General features: G+C 39.9%; 1 protein-coding gene across 3 annotated transcripts in view; it reads right to left on the bottom strand.

Moving 5' to 3' along the window:
- Positions 1-21,245, bottom strand: part of plcb1l (phospholipase C beta 1-like) — a 111,431-nt gene extending 90,186 nt beyond the window's left edge. Inside the window, exons 1-2 of one of the 3 annotated variants that reach the window (XR_010924374.1) lie at positions 20,857-21,245; positions 16,115-16,192 (exon numbers count right to left, since the gene is read on the bottom strand). Coding sequence is in view for 2 of the 3 variants with exons in the window: in XM_067571894.1 (XP_067427995.1) it covers positions 16,115-16,192; positions 20,857-20,955 (177 nt within the window). In the remaining variant the exon portion in view is untranslated. The remainder of the gene's footprint in view (positions 1-16,114; positions 16,193-20,856) is intronic. The other 2 variants (XM_067571894.1, XM_067571893.1) reach the window with 2 other exon arrangements.
- Positions 21,246-21,966: the final 721 nt, after the last annotated feature.

Here is a 21,966-nt window from a genome sequence, read left to right as displayed (position 1 = left end):
AGACATGCAGCCCTTTCTAACATGCTTGTAAATGATTAACAAGACCAGTCGAGAGGGGAAAAAAAACTCACTCTTTGCTCTCTGTGATTATCTATACTTACTATCCCAATGACCGCTCTGCGTCTGTCTCTTTGAAATGGAGTTAAAGACCTTTTCTTTCCAGTCGCCCACTTGAGCAATTGGTCATTCATTTATGTGCAGGAAGCAGTGGAAATAGTTCTAAAGCAAAAAGCCTATAATTGCTCTATTAGTAAATGGGACTTGAGTGTAAGCCATCCATTGGCCTGATTCCTCCAGCAAAATGAGTTAAATAACATTTATTGAGGCTTTCAATGAATGCAGAAAAACCTGTTTCAAACATTAGTTAAGAGAGGAAGAGAAGGAAGGGAAAATAGACAAATAACAACTCTATATACATTCACATAATAAATAAATTAATGCAACGTGCTTATAGTGTGCGGTGGAAAAAAAAGTGAAGGAGCTCATCATGTTGGTCTGTACTCTAACCTTGAGACATTAAAGTGATTTTTCTATTAGCATGCTGAAACTCACACGCTACTCTCAGACTCCTTCAACATTCCTGAACAGGTAGTTCAGGTAGTTCAACAATCTGCACACTGACAAAATGTGCATTACCTAAAATTGTGTATGTTCATTTAATTTTTCACATTAACCTTCCCATTGTCAGCAGATGTAGCCATTTTGCTAAGGCTGGCATATTCACAAGGGAAAGAATAGCAACAATAATGAATTTGCCAAAGGTAGGGAACTTGTGTCAGTTTTACAACATTCTTCAGAGGAGAAGGGGCTAATTTAAGATGTGCAATTCAGACTTCAATATTCTTTTAATTTCACTTCTCATCTTTCTGTTCTTGGCGACAGCGTAGATGAAAGAGAAGAGAGAGAGAATGGGAGAACTTCATTACTTGGTAAACTTATGACCCACACTGCACAGGCAAAGATCCTAAATTAAAGGGAAATCTAATGGCTTAACAACGGAGATGTGTATTCTTCTATTCTAGACTTTAAATCTAAAGCTAACATGAGCAAGGAACTGAATCTCATTTTTGAGATGTGTCCCCGTTTCATCTTGATTAGTTTGCTTTACAGTGCGGTTAAACGTTCTGAGGTTAAGTTTAACATTTCCTGTGTATTTTGTGTTTTATAATGGCACTGTTTATGATATAAAAGGGTCTAATGTGTTAGAATTATTGATTATTGAATCAAAAGCATAATCAAAAGTGTAGCAGGATAGCTAACTGTTTTGCACAGGTACCTATAGAAAAAAAATCAAATGGGTTCAAATCTCAACAGTGGTCTTTTCTGTGTGCATTTTGGGTAATTCAGCAAGTCAGCTGAATTGGAGACTCCATATTAGAGTGTGATTGTTAGCATAAAAATGTTTGTTTTACAGGACTGTGAAAAGTCACAAAAATGAGAAAAACATACCTATCACAATCCCTTAGGGCCCAAGGTGATATCTTCAAACTGCTTGATTTGTCTGTACATGACTGTGAGTGCGATCTGTTCAAAGATTAGCTTCCAGTAACACCATTTGATCACACATTTCATCCTAATCCCTTTATTTGACAGCCAAGAATCTCTGCGACATTATTTTATTGAGAGTTGGACTGAGCTGAATTGAGGATTAAAACTCACTGTGTATTTTTTGTAGCATTTGCACCGCAACAAACTGATGAGCAACATGAGGTTGTGCTCCATCTAAGCTTCCCCCGGCCAAGCCTGGGATGAAACAGGCAGGAAGTGTGTTCTCTTATTGAGAGCTTGTCTACAGTGGGACTTCAAAGTCTTTTGGCTGAATGCCTTTATTTGAAAGGGCTCCCTGAGGATAGCAGCCACCTGGCTTAGTACAGCGATGGCAGTCAAATCGCAGCAGCAGGGGGGTTTTGAGTACTTTGCAGCATCAAAAAACAAGCTGCATGGATTGGATTGTCATGGCAACTGGGCTGGGTTAGCGTTTGAGGTGGAAAGAAGGGAATGGAGGAAGAAGGAGAGAGAGAGAGAGAGAGAGAGAGAGAGTCAGTCTGTCTCGCTGTGTACCAGTTGACTCATAAAACACAGTCCTCACAAATTTTAAATGTCAGTTTACTAGAAGCATGAGTGTTTAAACGTCTATGCTATAAATTCTCTACCGCAATTGATTTAGCATAATTAAAACTAATAGAACAAATCGATGACTGAGAGATTTAATTTATCCCTTCTGACCTGTAACAGTAGCATCCAGTCTTCCTCAGAGAAACAGTTATCAGAGATCTAATAAATTACTGTGACCAACTGTAACCTTTGATTTCTGACCCCATCATCAAAATGTCAGATCATCCCATTGCAACAGACAAACCACAGATCCACATATTTTATTGACTTTTCACCATAACAGTCAATGTGCAGCCATCATCTTATTAAGACACACTCTTGTGAGCAAAGCAAAATCATTCATAACACTATTAATTAGGGACAGGAGAGGACGAAACAATGGTGAAAATGCTCGGCTGAATCAACACATTCGCTTTTTTTTGTTTACAAGCGTGTACACACCTTCCCCCTTCTCTGGAATGAGAAACTTTTGACTGGTACTGTTTTTTTTTTCATATGTGGGACAAATTACTGATACTGGCTAATGATTACACAAAAGTCACACCTGTGCCCGTTAAATAAAAGGCTTGCAACATTTAGCATTGCTTCATTTTACAATTTAATCTAACAATCATTCACACAACGACTGGTCAGGAGTCTTGAGGAGTGCAAGAAAGCAGGGTTTGAACTTCTCTCTCTCTGTTTTATTCATTCTTCAGACAGCTCCTTCCTTCACTTTTTATGCATGAAATTGAATAGAACACCATGAAAGCCTTTGAGGAGAGACTGTCTGAAAGGGTACACCATAATCCTCATTTGTATGATTCCTTGCGTTTTGCCGCTCTCTGCGACAGCAGGTTTGGGTGTGGCCATTCGGAACGGGTATACACAAATGCTCAGATTACACGTTGCACCATGTAGTATACTGACACCATAATTTGTTTATAAACTCAGTGGTGTCATGGTAAATTTAAAGTCCCCTCAATATATAAGGGGAAGGCAGGGATACATTTAATGGTTACAGTAGACAATCTTAATCTGCCATTATGCACTTTTTAGACATTTACGCACTTCAGGCATTCTTTACTAGTTCAGTTTGCTGGCACTGCCAGATCGACGCAGAGGGAAACAAACAAACAAAAAAAAACAAAACAAGCATAAACAAGCTGACGCCGACTGATTCAGCTGTGTTGTGATGCAGAGCTCAACCAACAGCTCAGCTCTGTCTCAGCCATGCAAATATCTAACTGACAGCCTCAACAGCAGCCTGGTTTCTGCCACACATTTAAATCTATTCAAATCATAGCTACGCAAGAATGACAACTCAAAACGCCGGTAAATGCTGCGGCTTGAGGGCCTATAAACTACAGAGCCATGCTCCTGATGTTTTATGGTAAAGGTTCAAATGTTCAAGATTCACATTTGGCTCAACTCACTTCCTGTGATAAAATCACTCTCAGTTGCCTCAGAGGATAACTTTTTGTATGTATTAATATTTGAGTTTTGTTCCTTGCACTCAGCAAGGTATCAGAAAAAGCAATAAGGTTGAGCAATGGCAAAGATTAACTATTAATCGTCTTTCAAAAACAATTCTTAATATAAAAGAAAAGCAACTGTCATTTCATCAAGAAACATTACTGGTGGGTAATAAGGGTCGCTACTGTTAGAGCACCGCATCTTATTATTGCAGCAAAACCAATATATGAAACCGGGCAGGTAATAATGAAAAGGTAATCAGGATGTGCAATGACAGAGTGCACAGAGAGGCAAAGACAGACAAAGGTAGAGACAGAAGTTAACAAAATACAGCGTGAAGCAGACCTTTCAGCTGACTGCAGTCTACTGAACAGAGATAAAGTCACTTTTAACAGCATCAACGTTAACCATACATCTCAGTGCTGTGCATCAAAATTTCATTAAGCCCCTTCTTTGGCACCAAAAAGTCTTCCTTAAGTTTTTTACACTTTAAATAAGAGTTTTTTTTTTTGACAGTGTTCAAGTGAGTGGAACATGACGGCTGAAGTAAGCAGAGTAATTATTTCAGTCATCCTCATCAAAGGTAAGTCTCTCTTCCCGCTCTTCTTTTCTACTCCTGTGACCGTGTGCAACGTACCCGTCATACAAATATCGAGCACTTAATGTCAAACTGCATTCTGTGTGAACTGTGTCAGATGAAAGGAATCAACATAATAGAGATCACTTTTGAATAAGCTGCCCAGAAATAGGCCAGCATAAATGTTATAAATACCTGGACTCATGAGACAATGAGAAGCTTAATCATCTTCTTCACTCTGCTGTCATATTTTAACCAGGCAGTCAGGCCATCATGAGCCTTGAGTTTCTGGACAGTAAGTCATGTACACAAGCACTCAGTCTAAAAATAATCATATTAGACCATCTATTTTGTTGTAAACTCTTTATATCATCTATGACTAATATAAGTTTCAGATTTCAATCTTTTTTTCTTTTTTTTTTTTTTTTGTTTTTACAGATGACTCATTGCCTGTCTGTAATGTAACTGATGTAATTCTACTGGAGCACTTTAATGAATTACTGCAATACAATCATATTTTCTCCAGTCACATTTACAATACAGGGCCATCATGTTCAGTCGAGTTGAACATAAATTTTGTGCCAGAGTACAGGCTGTAAACTATCATTAAATGATTTTGAAATGATTACAACGCTGTTTGTGTTTAGCAATTAAAAACGCAAATACCATTTTCCCTTAACACACACTTTTTAGGAATAAGTTCCTTAAACAAAAAGGAAAATGAGAGGGAAATACACACAACCATCTCTTTACATTTAGTACTAAAACATACCTTTTCATACAAGTACAAGGACATTATAATTGTGGTGTTATTAAAGGTACCTTTAGTGATGCTATTAAGCCATGTTTTTACAGCCGGACGCACCAAAGCAATTCACATACTGTCGTTGGTTTTGTGGTATTCCACTGATCGACGGTGATATGAACTTGCAAGGAAACAAAGCAATGTGTCAACAAAGGAAGTGAAAAAGAAGACCGCAAGCAAACATGCCCATGGCATATGAATGCAAAAAAATCCCAATTTAAAATATTTTGAGAATCTGCTTTGGAAATGTTTTATGAGGAAGGAAATGCATTCAACATGTTTGTTAGACTTTAAGGATACATGTAGTAGGTTTCGGTGAGTAATACTGAATGTAACCATAACTTTTGTTTGTTTACAAGAGTCATGTTGGGAAATATACAGTACATTTCTTAAAAAATGGTTGATACGATCAACTTGCAGTGGAACAGACAGTGGTAGGTTCTGACTGTGGCAATAACAAAACAGATTTACTCGTCATGGACACTAATCACAGTGATAAGAGGATACTAAAATTACAGATGTTATCCTTTAAACATCAGAGTATTCAAAATCAACATTGTGTTTAGAGGTGTTGGTAGTCACACTGAATGATTCAACACTCTCTTAACAAATTAACAACAAGAATGGAGCATAAGCTGCACAAGGGGAGTATTTATTGCAAGGCTGTTGTATAAGACTGCATTCAATTTAAGGTATTATTGTTATTTTGTCCAACCCCTGTACATTCCTAAATATTATTGCTGACTTTGGGCAAATCATAACTTTTATCCTTCAGTTGCTGCTGCATCATCGTCATCATTTACAAGCAATGTTGAATCCAGGGTGTCTTAGCTGCCCTCTTGTGCCTCCCAGTCAGAGCTGCTGCCATCATTTAGTCACCTCCGTTGCCCTGGCAGACTCAGCTGAGTTGCTCAAATTCACAATGAACAGTGTTGGCACCGATACTGTTTAGAACTCTTTCCGGATTTGTGGCTCCAACTTTTGTGAACGGACTCCAGTTGTTTAGGAGAGGAAATTAACAGAACCATGTCTCTCCTCCTCCTCAATGTTACTTTGTGTTTGTGTGTGTGTGTGTGTGTGTGTGTGTGTGTGTGTGTGTGTGTGTGTGTGTGTGTGCCTGCCTGCTCTAGCATGTATTTGTTTACCAGTAGACAAGCACAGAGCAGTAGGGTCGGGTATTGTTTGAATTTTACCGATTCTGATTATCAATTCTGGTTCTTATCAATCCCCAGTTTCAATTTCAATATGGTAAAAATAAAAGAGGTCAAATGTTAAGATAACAAAAATATCTTAATTTTTTTAAGCGTTTACTTTGACTTTTATAGTTTTATTAAAATAAGTAAATTCAAAGTCTTCTGCTTTTGTTTTGAGTACTTTCTGTCTCATCTTTCCCTCAACGACAGTGTGCTGTCACTGTAAAGGCCAATTCATGCTTTTGGCGTTCCGCGGACAGCTGTGGATTTGCACACGGACTGCAGATGTGGTTGCAGTGTGATAACTTTCCAGAGTTGTAAAATCAAGTCTGTGATTATTACAAAGCACTGTGCAGTGTTTTTCTGATAAGCCTTTAAATGCAATAATCTATTACTCCAACCAGACTTTCTGGATCATATTTCATTTTAAACAACACGCCCCCACCAACACAGCCCCTTGTAATGTTTTACACAGAACTGTTTTCAGTCTGGATGCAGCTGAGGAGTTCCTGTATGTTACTGAGCAACAAGAAAAAGTCGAGAAAAGAAAAGCGACAGCTTAATGACAACAGGAATACAGTACATGTATACGTGTTGTGTCGTAGCTAGGTATCCATGACTCTACTGGAGGTCCTATCGAGGTGCTAGCACTGGCTGGTGACACACTCTGGCTAGGAGACCGCAAGACATCAAACACTGACATTCTGCCAGATCGACGGTGAGTTTCCTTAAATGTTTGGTCAAATTTGATGTGCAACCTGACTTACAACTTATTAACTGCATTGCACTTTGCCTTGTCATTTTCTTGAATAAAGTGAAGCCACACTTTTGAGTGCTTAGCGGAGTCCATCTTTCACTACTGTTGTGACGTTTGCCATGCATGCTCGTATCTAAACAAATCAACACACTGTTGCGTTGATGCATGACATAGATAGGTCCTGGCAGATAGCCACATCCTCGCAGATATGTAACCTTTGTTTGCAAAAATAAAGGGTTACTGTGTTTAGGAACTGATAAGCAGAACCAAAATTCAAATTTATTAATGGGTGCCTGGTTCTCGGCATTTTGGATTTGGTTCTAATTTGGAACTGGTTTTCAGTTCCCATCCCTACAAAGCAGTGGAAAATAAGTCCTAATCTGAATTCAAGGAGTAAAACAGAGCTAACTCAAGCACAAACAAAGCCTTCTGAATTCACCCAGGAACTGCTAATCCAAAAGAGTTTGGCAGTGCTTTTCTTCTTTTAACACTCTTCTTTTTCTGCTTTTGACTCTCATCTCTGACAAAGAACTATTCACTCTACAGTGCCACACATACAAAGACCACCGTTTCTCTATGTTACACTTCAGCCCTACAAAAAAGACAGGTCAACAGTTTACATTCTCCTATTTTAGGATGGGTGCCCTGTGTCAAACTGTAGTTCATGTCACCTAATAAAAACTGCAAGATGAAAATAAGCAATCCTTGTTTTACATTTCACTGTAGGAACATTTGCTGTTCCCAAACAACATGGCATGGAGTGGCCTGCCTAACTGTCATAATATTTAAGCGCTGCAGTGACAATGAGGACAACAGTTTTAGTCCAGCGCCTGAAAACCAATAAATAAAGTCTATAAAACTACTGTACAGAGACATCTATGGCCGATATCAATAACTGTCTGCTCTGACCTTTTGCTGGGAGCTGTAACCATTCAGTGTTGACAGCAATGTCTAACCCTCTCACTACCAGTAATGGTAATGACTGAATATCTTAACTAAGCAATTTTACCCTATTTGGAAAGATTTATCTCTGCTTTCATGAGGAAGAATTAGCCAAAAGTCATGTTTTATGAAGCACGACACTGACAAAGAACCTAGCCTACAGCAGATCTCAGCATTTCAGGAAACAATCCTGTGTGAGAGTGATTATAATTTTGCCTATTCAAATCTTTTTTGACAATACACAATACAATGTTTCATGTGGCAATATACAATATAATATAATAATTATACGAGATAAGTTGATTTCAGCAGATATAAGTAATCGATCAAAATGACAAACAGGCAGTACTGTGTGTGTGTCAGTCACTTAACAAGTATAATCTCTCATCAAGTAAAGCAATGTTAAAACTGTTAAGAACAGTCTTTTTTCTATTACTGGTCATGCTACATTAACTATGATTGCCTTTACACTTGTGATCGGAAACTAATTTTTATCACTTGATCATGCCAGGAACATTAGACATTTGAGCCAGCACCCATCAGAGGTCATCAAACTCCCTTTGTGACCTGAATTCTGCACATAATTTGGATACAACCCAACTGGAAAGGCAGATCTGTCAAAATGTAACAAGACTGCGAAATGCAAGTACATGTGATTAGAGTACAAATACAGTACAAATTATGTAATTTTATGGATTTTTAGACATATATCTTCAATGCTTACTAGTGACAAAGTGTCAATACCCCTCATTATTGCTAAGTCACACATGTTAGGTTGGCCGGCTACAAAACTGCCCATTTTTAACAATGGCATGATAAATTTACATGAGCAAAGGTCCAAATCTGCTAAAAGCCAATCATAATCAAACACCAGCCTAAATCATTTACCACGAAAGAGACTCATTAAGTAAATGAACTGATACCATACCACAGATAACAAAAGGGGACATGACAAAAGTCACTTTCTTCATCGTGATCGTCCTCATCCTCTTCCTATTTCTTCTTTTTTTCCTTTTCTTTTTCTGTGTGTTTCTCTCCGGTGTTACAGATGAAATAGGGCCTCGGTGTGCCAGCCTATAAGAGGCTGGCAGAGGTCACAATTCATTTTCAGTAGACTGGCTACAGATTTATGCCTTCTCTCTCACTCCCATATAGTGCTGACGGAGGTGGAGGAGCAGCAGCCTTGGTAATCACAGAAAATTGCTGTGTTGGGGGAAACAGATGTGTGAACTCTGCTATGACAGAGCGGAGAGAAGAGGGTGTGTGTTTGTGTTCGTGCATCAGATGTGTATTAGGTTTAACATAAAAATAAAACTGCTTTATTCATGCTTGAGTTTAGGTCAATTCAAGGCTCATTCAGAAATGTCCCACACACACCCGCTGGCAATTGTGTGAGTCTCGTTGTGGGGTGAACTGTTTTTCAACCCTGAACATCATTCAATGCCATATGCTGAGTGCTTGTCCAGTCAATGTCCTGAAAATTGGCACACTGCTAAAACATAAATCTCCCAAGAGAAAGCATTTAACCTTTTCTCATAACCACAGCCTGCCTTGGAGAACACACACAAATGCACAACCACACACAGTCATATGCATGCATACAAGGAAACAATGATATCAGTTTCAAAGTGGCAACATTCTTCAGAATATGAGCGGGGGCCGAAAGAGAACGTGACATTTCCAAGGTGTGTGCTGTTGCATGGCAACCATGGCAACTAAACCAAAAGACTGTTAATTTGACTGAGTCAGTCCACCTCTCAGTGTTGCATAGCTCCTCCCCTTCAAAACAGGCTCAACCAACAGGAGCAAAAATTATTTTTAACCTCCTAAAGAAGCACCTGTTCCTGGTTGGACATTACAGGAATGTGTGTGGCTATGTGAGTGTGTGTGTGTGTGTGTGTGTGTGAATGGGTGTTTTAGGTTGTACGCTGGTATGCTGCATTTATATGAGTTTGTTTCTTGAAGCATAGCATACATGTAAATGTGGTCAAATGAGCTGGCTCTAAATACCTCAGGCTGATTTCATGGTAACCATGGCACTGTGACTGTGATATGTAAAGTAGTAAACCATAGTGGCGAGTGGAAACGGTAACTTTGTGACTTGCTGTATGTCACTGCAATAATGGATCAAGTCAAGTAACTCAGAGATATACTTGTGATGATTTTAAAGGCCATTTCTGCCTTGTTTCTAAGCAAAGCCATTGTGAGCAGAAGCATCATGACAACAACCACACTCTAAAAATAGAAGCTGTACAAATTTGCCAGTCACCAATACAATTAAAAGGTCCAGTGTGTAGAATTTAATGGCATCTAGCAGAATGGACTTGGCAGAAATGGAATATAATATTCACAAGTATATTTTAATTAGTATATGATCCCAAGAAAATATTAATCGTTGCGTTTTCGTTACCGAATGAGCCCTTTATATCTACGTAGGGAGCAGACCCCCGTCCACGAAGGCCACCATGTTGCACCGTTTTTACAGTAGCCCAGAACGGACAAACCAAACATTTCACATTTTTGCGAGTTTTATGGCCACCGTAGGTTTTCCTACACGCTTGGAAGGGGAGGGACATGGGAGGAGTAATCAATTGGTTGCAATCTGCAGCCTCACCGCTAGATGCCACTAAATCCTCACACGCTGGATCTTAAACAGACGCTACATAATTACCCATTTCACAGTCACTGATGCAGAATTGTTGTAATCATTCCAAAAGGAAGTGTTATGTTAAAACTTTGAATCAGGAACCTAAAAAAATATTTAAGTTCCCTGTCATTAAGTGTAGTATTCTTTTCCTCGAATATGGGAAAGCACCTCACCTGTTTGTCTTTTCAACATAGAAGGCTTTCATTTAATAGAATAGGAAACCTGACAACAATTGAACTGAAACTAACTTTTGGTGATTTACAGTGATGGGAGATATAGTGACTTTCCACCAATATTTATGACACTATTGTAAATGTATTTCTAACGTAGGGTGGAAATGTGTTGACATAAGGTCACTGCATGGTATTCATTTACATTACTGATGTTATTGTTACTGATGTTGTCATAGGTCACCATCATTATTATATTCATTCTCTGTCTGTGAAAGTGTTTGTACATTGTGTGTGTGTGTGTGTGTGTGTGTGTGTATGTGTGCGCATTCATTACAGTGGAGCTTTCAAGGTGAAGGAGAGAGCATGCAGAAACAGGAAGAGCTGGCCAAATGCACTCACACATACAAACATGGGAGACTTATGACTGCAGGAGTTTACATAGCAGCACCCTGTTTAAAAATACAGCCCTTGCAGAAATGCAGACACAGCTGACATTATTTTACAGTGAGAGAAGGAAGTGTGGGATGCTTCTGATGGCTCATACGACAGGTGCTCTTTAGTGGGGCAGGTAAAAGTACAAAAAACGAGATCCAGGAAGTCTTGCTTGCTTTGTTTTTTTTAAGTGGTGCATTCAACCATGGAAAAAAACTAAGGCACTCCGTCTTCAGGTGAAATAATATTGTGAATTTATTCTTCAAGCTTATAGGCAACCAAGCAGACCAACACGTATCGACTCTAAGTCTTCACTAATAGAGGGCACTAAAACAATAGCATGGGCCCCATACATGCATACATGCCCGAAAAATATGAATCTACAATAAGGCACAACAACAATAAGTGATTTACATTAAGTCATTTCAATGGAGAAATAAATATATACAAGAAAACACCATTTGTAGATAGACAAATATCAGTTTGACAATTAGTTATCTGATCCCCTGCAGAATGGCCAAATAATTAAAGCAGGTGATAAAGTCTATTGCAAAGTTGGCATGTATAAGGGATGAACAAGCATATTCAAATTTGCCAGATCGAAGAATATTACATTATGCTCAAGTGAGTGGCAGTAAAATATTAAAGTATAAAAGCATTATAAATATGGATTGATCATAGTCAATGATCATTAGATGAACATAATGTTTAATAGATTAATTAATATTAAAATTTCACAATAGCTTCTAACTACTGGTGATAGTATAAGCACATAGAAAGCCATAGGATATTAGAGGAACAGCAGAAAGTCTACCTCATCATTCAATCCTGGAGACTTAGTGGCATTTTGTGTGACAATCCAAAATGTTTCTCATTGAGGGAGTTTTCTTAGTCTATTGCAACCTCTTATATGTTTAGGTATGACTTCAAGGGCAACCGCTTTCAAAGAAGGGGGGCTCCCATGTCCCACTTGATTGTAATGAACAGCCATAGAATAGTTTGGATTTTTTTGCGAGAATAGCATTTTTATGCTCCCCCCAAGTCTGTCTTTAAATCTCCTTTTTATTCTCCCCACATAGAGAAGTGCACAAGGGCATTCGAGGCGATATACCAGAAAGGAAGTGTTGGCGAAGTGATTTATTTCCTATGTCTTATTGGTAAACACATCCACAAATCTGTCCATTTTAGAAATATTGATGCAATGGAAACAATTGCCACAGGGGAAGTTGCCCATAGGTTTGTGAAGCCAAGAAGTCTTTGGCGATAGATGGCTGTGGAGCAGCTTATCTTGTAGGGTGGGAGCCCTTCTAGAGACAAAAGTAGGAGGTCCAGGGAACAATTTCTGCGAGGATGGATCACTGTGTAATATATTCTGGTTCTGTTTGATGATATTGCGGATCTGAGCTCACGTCATATTAGAATCCACATGGTTTGCACCTGTTTGGACAGCAGAAAATTTGAGAGATTGTACAATACACTTCAACTATAGCAGACTAGATTAACTACCTTCAACAAGAGTAGCATTGTTTAAGCTCCTGTTTTGCAACTGTCCACCAGTGAAGGCAGGCAAGCGAAAAATTTAATTAAGCTTATCTCTGGATCCAAGGTGTCTAAGCTCATCTCCTGAGCTGCCGCCATCGTTAAGTCACCTCCATTACCTCGACAGAATCAATCAAGAAACAATAAAAGTATTTTACTGCAGTTTTGACAACATCTGCACAGAATACTGTCTTTTTGAAGTTTTGTCAGCATGACTTACTGTGACTACAACAAAGGTATCAAGATGAAACTAAAGGAATCCCTAAGCTTTGAGTCATCAACTTAAAAGCTAGCCAGAAAGAAAAGGCACAGAACATCTCACCTAAACAGATGTGACATGTGAGTTTCTGCTGCTGTCAAAACTAAACTTTGCCTTTTTGACCTTAAAACATGGCTGAAATCCACGTGTGGATAGATTATAATAGAAGAAACCATGACTAGTTAGGAAAGAAAAACTTTGGGATTAGCAGCACAGTTCATGTATTGCTCATCCCCTCTCTCTGTCTCAGTGTCTCACACGTGCCAAGATACTGTTTACACACACTATTAATGTCCTTAAAGGAATAGTTTCGACATCTAGTTAGATGAGAAGACTGATACCGATCTCAGAAGCTACAGCCAGCAGATTATTAACATAGTTTAGCATAAAGACTTGAAACAGGGGTAAACATCTACATAACTTCCTGTAAAACCACAACTTCTGTTTGGATACAGATTAAACAAAGTTAATTTAACGTGTTGATCAAATAAGCTCATAATAAAAGTTTCCTTTGATCAAACTTTTCAAGGAAAACACGCATTTCAAATGCACAATAACTCTTCATTAGCTTTAAACGTGTCCTGTTTCAGGCCTCCAGTAAATAACAGCACTGAAAATACAGTAAATACTAAAAGCTGTAGCCATCAGTGACAATGTGTGTTTGAAAGTGAGCGCAGTAGGCACACTGAGTACAGTTCTGCTGTGCTTCTGAAGAATCTGAGGAATGCTTTTACTCTGCAGGCCATCAGGCTGTGTCTCTAACAAACACACTTGAAAACTGGACAGAGCATCGTAGCTTGTTTAAATTGGCCTGTTGAACAGATGCGCAAAACGATCATGAATAAACGTGAGGGAAAACATGAGACATGACATCTTTATGAACACACATACACAGACACAGTTTTGTGTTCACAATGGCATCCAGGAGTATAGCGGGTGCCTTTCTTTATGCCCTAATAGAGTTTCATTCGGGCTGTGCTAGATATCAATTTGAGTTATTATGCGTGCAGCAGGACTGCGCTCAATGCTGGGAGACAGAACAGACACCCACACACGGAAACACACACACATACACAAAAGCCTCATCATTCAAAATCCTCGCCTTATGACAGAGGCACAGGAAATAATGACAAATTGATGCCAAAGAGCCTCTCTCAATTCTCTTAGTGGAGAATCACACTCAGTGCTTGTTATCTCTGACCACAGATATACATATATTCTCTCTTTCCAGAACAAGAAGTCTTTCCTCATTGATTGTTCGGCAGAACAGAACATACGCCCTGAAGGCATCCCTCTTTTTCTACATATAATGTATTATTGTAATTTAAACATAATAGGATCCCTCCTCAATGACCTAACAGGAGTAGCGCTACACTCATAAATGACGTGTGTGTGTGCTTATTTATGTATGGAAGTGCGTGTGTGTATAGAGGTAAAGTCATGCTCAGCACTCCTGTCTATGCTTTAGTGAGGCTGCAGTGAAATACCCTCATCTAGGCAAACATAAAATCAATGGTAGCTATTAATTAGTCTACCTCTGACTGCCGTTGCTGATACAGATATACACACAAATAGAACAGGAACACGTTAAGCCCGTTGAGAATATAGAAACTGGATAGGCAAACTTGTAGTTATATATAGTTTTATGTAACTACCAAAAAAACAGAGCATATAACAACTTGACAAAACTGTAGTAGCCTGTGCCAATTACATGCTTTCAAGGTTAAAATGAGTCACGTGCTTGATAAGGTTACTGCATCTGATAGCATCTAGTATCTTAAATTTCACAATCTTGTTCCTGGTTATTACTGAAGTCTTTGCCATAACTAGGGAGGAGAAAACACACAATGTGCTATGGAATATTCTCACAGGTGTCAAGTTAAGCACTGCAGGTGCAGCAGTTCAGATTTCTGTCCCTTTTCCAACGCTGCTCTTTCACTGGCTTCAGTCAAAATGGATAGAAGGGACCTTTCCTCCTGGTGGAGCACTTAGATTATGAATAAAAGATGGGTCAGTGTCCTTAAGCAACATGCCTTGTAAAGAAAAAAAAAAAAAAAAGCAAATCAAAGATACACGATAGAGTGATCCTGAAAGTAGTCTGAATAGCAGCACAATAAAATAAAAATAGATGTTTTTAATCCTGCTTGGTTCTGACAGCAACACAGTTCTGGACGCTGTTTCCAAAAGCTTAAATGTTTCCCAGACAGCTTCCAAACCTTTTCTAATCCTAGGTGTACTATGATAATTATTACAACTGAAACGCGTAACACGGCTGTCATAGAATTCTAATGGGGTTGCCATGGTAATGAGTACTGGATCATGCAATGACGGTACATGACAAAGTCGGATAGTTCAAGCAACTGTCTGTGAAATGAGTGAGCAAACGATGCCTTTACTGTGGTGATATATCAGCTTTCCAGCCCTGCAGCACTGTAACATTCCCTGTAAACACAATTCCAACTATAGAAATCGATTCTGTGACAGCTGACCCACATCATGACCCAAAACGTTAATGTATACAGCATGTTAATGTGTCCGTTCCATTTTTTCAATTCTGTGCCTGCAGGTGCACACAATACCTTCTGCTGACACCTGTTCATGCCAAAAAAAAAAGGCTAGATTTTATATAGGATTTTTTATAGGATAGATTTTCATTTTGACTATAGACAGCAACAAAACAGAAAGTACTGTGGAGCTCCTTATATCTCTGTGAGGGCATAAAAACGCTTACTTATTTCCTACTTCCTTTACTACTCACTGAGAACATTCAGATTGGCACTGAGGCAACAATTTACTGCAGTGCAATGCAGTGCATCCAGCAACGTACTGGGGCAGCCAACCATATGTGCAAGCACACAATCGAGGTGCACTACCTTGTATCATGTACGTCATGCTATTGTGCTAATTTGATATTTCCTATTTCAAAACAGAGAGAGGAAAACAATTCTTGCTGAATCTGGGCTTGAAGGACTAAAATCTGCTGTGTGGGTCTCGCTGCTTAATAAGCCTTAAAATTTGAGCTTCCTGGTTTAAATTTAATCTTCTAATCTTCTTGTACCCACACTCCTGTTGTTTTGCTGTAGTGCTACTGTCGATCTGAATGTATCCAAAGGGTTGATGGATTAGGACTGCCACTGGAGAACCAGTGTCTCAGGTGAAATTTACAAGTGCAAGCTTCAAGGCTTGGCCAGACCAAAATAGTTGATGTGCATTGTCTCACCTTGTTCTGATCGGTCCAATACAGGAAGTAACCTTTAGGGTCGACAGTTAGAGTCACCGGGGTCACTGTGGTAGAATCCTGGAGGAAAACAAAGAAAAAGACATCTGGAGTCAATGTGTGTGTCTGCTTATGTCTGTGTATGCCTGTCTGAATCTGTGCTTTTACACAAGCGCTTTTGAGTGTATAGCAGAATATTCTCTGGGTAAATCAATTAATTTATTTGTCAGTATCAAAGCGCAGTTCTTGTAATCCCACATGCATACTAGAATTTGAAATGACACCAAAAGTGGTATTTATGTTGTGAGCATGCACATAATAATTTCCTTCTAGGGTAGTAAAGGACTTTCCTCACTATGACCTGGCATCACCACAAATGACTAAGGAGCTTGGTGTGTGTGTGTGTGTGTGTGTGTGTGTGTGTGTGTGTGTGCACGCGCACGAATGTGTGTGCATGCGCATTTTTGAGACAACTGCCATCATGAAGTGCAGGTTGTTTCACAGCTGATGTTCCCATTTTCCCCTCTTGTAACAGACAAACGCTTTCCCTCAGTTCCCACATACACACAGATAGCTCCAAGCCTCACACACACAAACAAAGATTGACCCTGAGGCATACATGGCAACACCAGATATTATTGGATGCTTCTATAAAAAGAAAGAGCCTTTGCTTTTTTTTTCTGTGTCCACAGTGGCTGTGGTTCAGCTGAACAGTAGCATATTGTCCTTCTCAATCAGCCATGGCTGTGAGATCAGAGAGATGAAAACTGCATTTGCGGCACAGAGCAAGAAAATCTTCAAAGTGTCTTCATAAGGCTTCTAATGATGTCCCTATCACAGCATTGGGAGATAGAGCTAATGGTCTGCATCTGTTACACGCTTGTCATATTTGGGTGGGACCCTGTGCAACACACAGTGTAGGGTATCATGAAAGGTTTGAGCTGGGTGCTGGTAGACAGTGGAGGAGTCAAAGTCTGTGTGGGGTGTAGAGGACCATTAGTGCTCTGAAATCATTTCATACTGTCTAAACAAGTCAATCACAGCTTATGGAACCTGGCACACCTGATAGATTAATACTGAATTCCACACATTTATGAACCCATAGAAAAATATGGAAAAGAGAAAGAAAAAAAGAAGGAAAGAAAGAAAGAAAGAAAGGGTAGAGAGCGGAAAGTAAATGAGTGTCTCGTTCGATGCTGAAAATGGTGAGCTGTCACATCAGAGGCATTTGCTATAGTGACGTTTGCTATGGCAACCCACCATTCCCGTGAAATCTATTAGAGACTCAAGAGGAATCGTTTTGGTTGTGTTCACATGATTGCACAATCTTTGCAAGCTTGATTGAATTACAAAAGACACAGCTCATACCACTAAACGCATGCAGCATACACACGCTCGCACACAGCGCTTTACAGCCTGAGGGCAGGAAAAAAGCCTCATGTTCGCAGTTCTTAGATATAGCGTCTCATATCAACTGCAGCCCCGCAATCTCTGATCTCCACTCAAGTTACGATCCGCAGCCCGGTTTTCTTCAATTCAGTTTTTACAGATGAAAATCTCTCTGCCATCCTTCATGAAGACATCGGCTACTCCATGAAGACTTTATCAAATGATCGTGAGTTTCATAAAATTACCGACAAGTTGTTTATATTTTCAATAAACCAAGTTAAGAAGTCACATCATGGCGATTGATGGATTGTATGTGCTGTCAGAGAAAAAGAAAGAGGATGGCTTGAGAGCACTGGGAATCTGCCTAATGATGTGAAAGCAGTCATTTTCACCAGCTTCTTTCTTAATGTCCTAACTCTCCATGGCCACCACTACAAACACATTAAGTCATTATGGACTCTTAGCAAAGATTTTCCCATGGGTCTGCACATATAAGGAAAACACGAGTATTAATAACATTGCTGATTAGACTTTAGAGTGATTTTAGAGATTACTACTTTCGGAATGGTACTGCTCATGTTTTTTTTATTGTCAATTGACTATTTTGAGGATTTGTCATTAATGGGGAGACATTAGGCAGCGGCGGCCTTCTTTTTGCTGAAATAAGATGAGATTAGTGACTGACTTACAAAACAGTACAAAAACCCCTTAGGGAACCGATCCCAGGCAGGCGACGTTGCCATTATTTTTAGTGAAGCGTCTGTACCATTAGCCATCACCTAAGGGGGTGTGTTAGAGAGGAGATTTGAGCTCAGCATATTTCTGTTCTGTATGCTAATGACATATTCTACTACTTTTATGGGATTTTAAGATCCCCCGCTGAGCCTGATAATATCTTATTCAATACACATCAGACCAAAATGCCTGATACAAGCATAAGCTTACGAAAATCTGGGTTTACGCTGACCCACCATCATCTGTCACATATTTCCTGCCAGTTTCTGTCAATGATCTTTCAGATGAAGGGTCCCTTTCCTAGAGGCTTTGGATGTCTGCCTGCTCTCCACTCTCTCTTAACGGAAAGCAGCAATATGACATACAATGGCGCTAGATCTGCCATTTGAAGTGACTGACAGATAATAATCTGCCAGGCAATGTTTTAAACTACAGCCAGGGATTTTATGAGCTACAGTGGTAGTGCTGTGGCAGCGACTAAAATACAAGGTGTGTGAGAGAGGTCGGACAGGTCTGAAGCTTCCAGGATTTTACCAACGTTTTGACAGGTTGTCTGATTGCTATCTATTCTTTTTCAACAGTCTACCACCAAACGCTGTGTGTTGAAGTCTGAGGTGCTTCTCTTCACCAACTCAGACAAGTCAAGGCTGTTGCTCCTTACAGTGCAGTATACCATCCTGACACAGTAAATAAAATTGCACACCTTTCTGTCTCCACTGAATGTTCAGCAGTGAGGCGAAGGCTGTAATTTTCCCTGAAACTAACAAAAATCCCTTCCAGAGTAAAGCAATAAATTAAAGTTTGTACTCAGTCAAATATTAGAATTGTCAGGTGCTTGTAAGATGTCTTGTTAAGAGAGGTTGAAGTGGACCCAACATCCAAAAACCATGACAAGATGAAAATTGATTTAATTCAATCCTTTTTCACTCAAAATTTATCGTAGCTTTTTCTCTCTCAGTCTGTCCCTGTCTTCCTCTGTGATTCTTTCCACGAATGATACGGAGAGAGGAAAGAGGAAGGAAGGAGTGCATGGGAAATGAATCAGAGAAAGTATCTGTGCGTACGTCTGTGTTGGAGGGTGTGTGTTTTTCGCAGGAAACGCCTGATGGGCATTTGGTTTTGGTAGATAGGCCCACATGTATAAACTACAGTACACAAACACAGCTGTTAGGAAAAATAAACGTACATCTCACACCCCTTCTCACAACATACCAACCAGAGACCCGAAAGAAGTTCACACTCCTTGGTAATTACTAGTGAAGGAAGTACTTCAGTTTTCTTGTTTGAATATAAGATTGATGATTGACAGACTGGCATGAATGCAAAGATGCATCTCTGCCACCTGTACTGACCAAATTCACACTCCTCAAACGCTTATTTACTAAAGCCATCTGTGCTGCGCTTGTATCACCTGAGCTCAGTGATTAAGATCATTTCACTGCTGTCTTTGATGATCTCATAAAACTATATTTCAAAATGGCACTCATATAAAACTAGTGCAAACAAAACAGTTTATCATCACAAATCTGATCTATACTGATCTACATGTAAGATTTGTGTACATTTTGATCTTAAATGAGAATTGAGATTTTTATTACTGTCCTTTCACAGTAGACAATAACACTATAATTAACAACAATTACAGGTGGGGACTTCTCTCTGCATTTTCAGCAAGGAAAAAGAGCAAGCGGTTTGATGGAATGACAGTGCTCATATTCAAATGCTCACACAATACACATGGATCAAGGTATGACGAAACCAGAGGAATGCAAGCAGCTATTCAAATGAGATGGGTTGCGGAAATATGTGAAACAAATATCACAGAAAGTCCCTGTCAGACTATAGAGCTACTGTGGTGGCAACACAGAGGATGGAGACGTCAATTAGGTGTAATAAGGTCACTCAGTTTAAACTCAGCTTTGAATGCAACAGCTATGTTAAGTCTCTACGGGATTATTAGAGGTTTGTGTTCATTTGTTATTTAGGGGAGGTGCAGTGCAGCCATAGCTGTTTGTTAAAAAGCCACTACTGTATGTTTTCACCGGCTACTCAACAGCAGTGTGCAATCAATATTAATCAAGGTCATTTCTCTACAGCTAGACTGCCAGGAGTACGGGCGAATGATAACGGACTGTAGAAACAAAACACACCGTCGTTATTCAACTCCTGCTTAGTGGTTACACTATGATCCGCGCGTTGAGCCCCGATACACTAATTAATTGTAGTTAATTGATCAAACGCTTCCAGTGAAGGGGGAGCGGCGAGCTTAGTTCAAATGTTTAATTTGATTAAATGAGCACATTCTCACACACAAAACTCTCAAACACGCGTGCACTCACTCGCGCGCACGTACTGTACATTGGGATATGTAAACAAAGCACATGTCAGCAGACACTAAAGCTGCTGCATTTTATGTTAACCGTTAACCAGCAAGCCAAAGGCAGGCAGTCCCATTCACTGTAGTCTCCACTGACAATTAAATCTATCGGCTACTGTTGCATGAGTAGCCTATAGATTGTACAATACATCCTAGTGGTATGTGAATGCAAATAAAGCGTGCACAAATAAGCCGGCAGTGAAAAAAGAAAGATTCACAGCCGGTCTCTCTCGCAATTACTTACATCATCCCATTTCATAAATTTGTTGCCCTTTCTTAGGCTCTCTGGCACGGACACTGGCTTGAGCTGCAGCGCATGAACTCCAGGCTGTGCCCCTGCCATTGACTCATCTACTCTTCTCGACGCACGGCAGGGGTAGAAATGAGTCACTTCACTCTCTTCTACTCTTATTTCTCTTCCCCTCCTTTGTAAGGCAGACGGAAGCCCACTACTGCTGCCAGTATGTCATGCCCGCATTGGCGACGGCGGTGGCGCGTCTCGGCTTTGGAGAGCTGTTGAGGCAGACGCAGGCGCAGCGGACCGGGGCCACTGACTGACTGACTGACTGAGCGACATGCAGCTGAAGCGAAGACGAGGAGAGAGAGAGAGAGCGTGTGTGTGTGTGAGAGAGAGAGAGAGAGAGAGAGAGAAGGAGGGGGGTCTGAATGAGTTGCACGTCTGGTTTAAAATTGTACAAGTCAATGCAGGGACAGGATCGATGCTAGTAGTGATCTAGCGCCTCCGTGCGTCCGAGGCAATACAGGGCCAATATATGGGGACAAATGGCCAAGCTGTGGCCAAGCTTCGACCGGATGTAATGCCACGGCTGAAAAAAAAACTTGGAGTTATGTCACCCTCAGAACAGGTGTATGAAACAGTTTTGTTTGACTATTCTTGGTCTGTGCTCAATGTGAAATTGCAGTAGTTTTTCTTTGGGAGATATAGAGGAAGTATTTTGTATTCGGGTGTCCTTATTGAATAATCACCGTATCTTTACATGTTTTTTTGTTGTGATTTTCACTGCATGACAGGAAAAACATAGAATATGTACAGCGTTGATTTTTAGTGTCAGGGCTCTGACCTCGTGACTTCCCACAAAGTAGCGCCGAGCTCAGCACAGTGTGGAGTGGGGAGAGATGATAGTAACTTCCCCCCGGGGAGACATAAACTCAGAACCTACAGTTGGATGCTGGGGTGGAAGTGAGCCTCATAATCCTGTACCAACAGCAGTAGCAGTAGCAGCAGAATCAACTGGCAGCATAGATTTCAGGTGAGCAGTGTGGCAGCAGGCATGCTGCAAAGAAAGAACAGAACACTCAAAGTTTAAATAAATTGTCATGATTGAAAGGGGGT

Source organism: Thunnus thynnus, chromosome 18 (assembly GCF_963924715.1).
Source record: "Thunnus thynnus chromosome 18, fThuThy2.1, whole genome shotgun sequence".
Classification (NCBI taxonomy): domain Eukaryota; kingdom Metazoa; phylum Chordata; class Actinopteri; order Scombriformes; family Scombridae; genus Thunnus; species Thunnus thynnus.
Note: the sequence above shows the minus strand (reverse complement) of the source record. Positions and strands in the feature narration are given on the sequence as shown.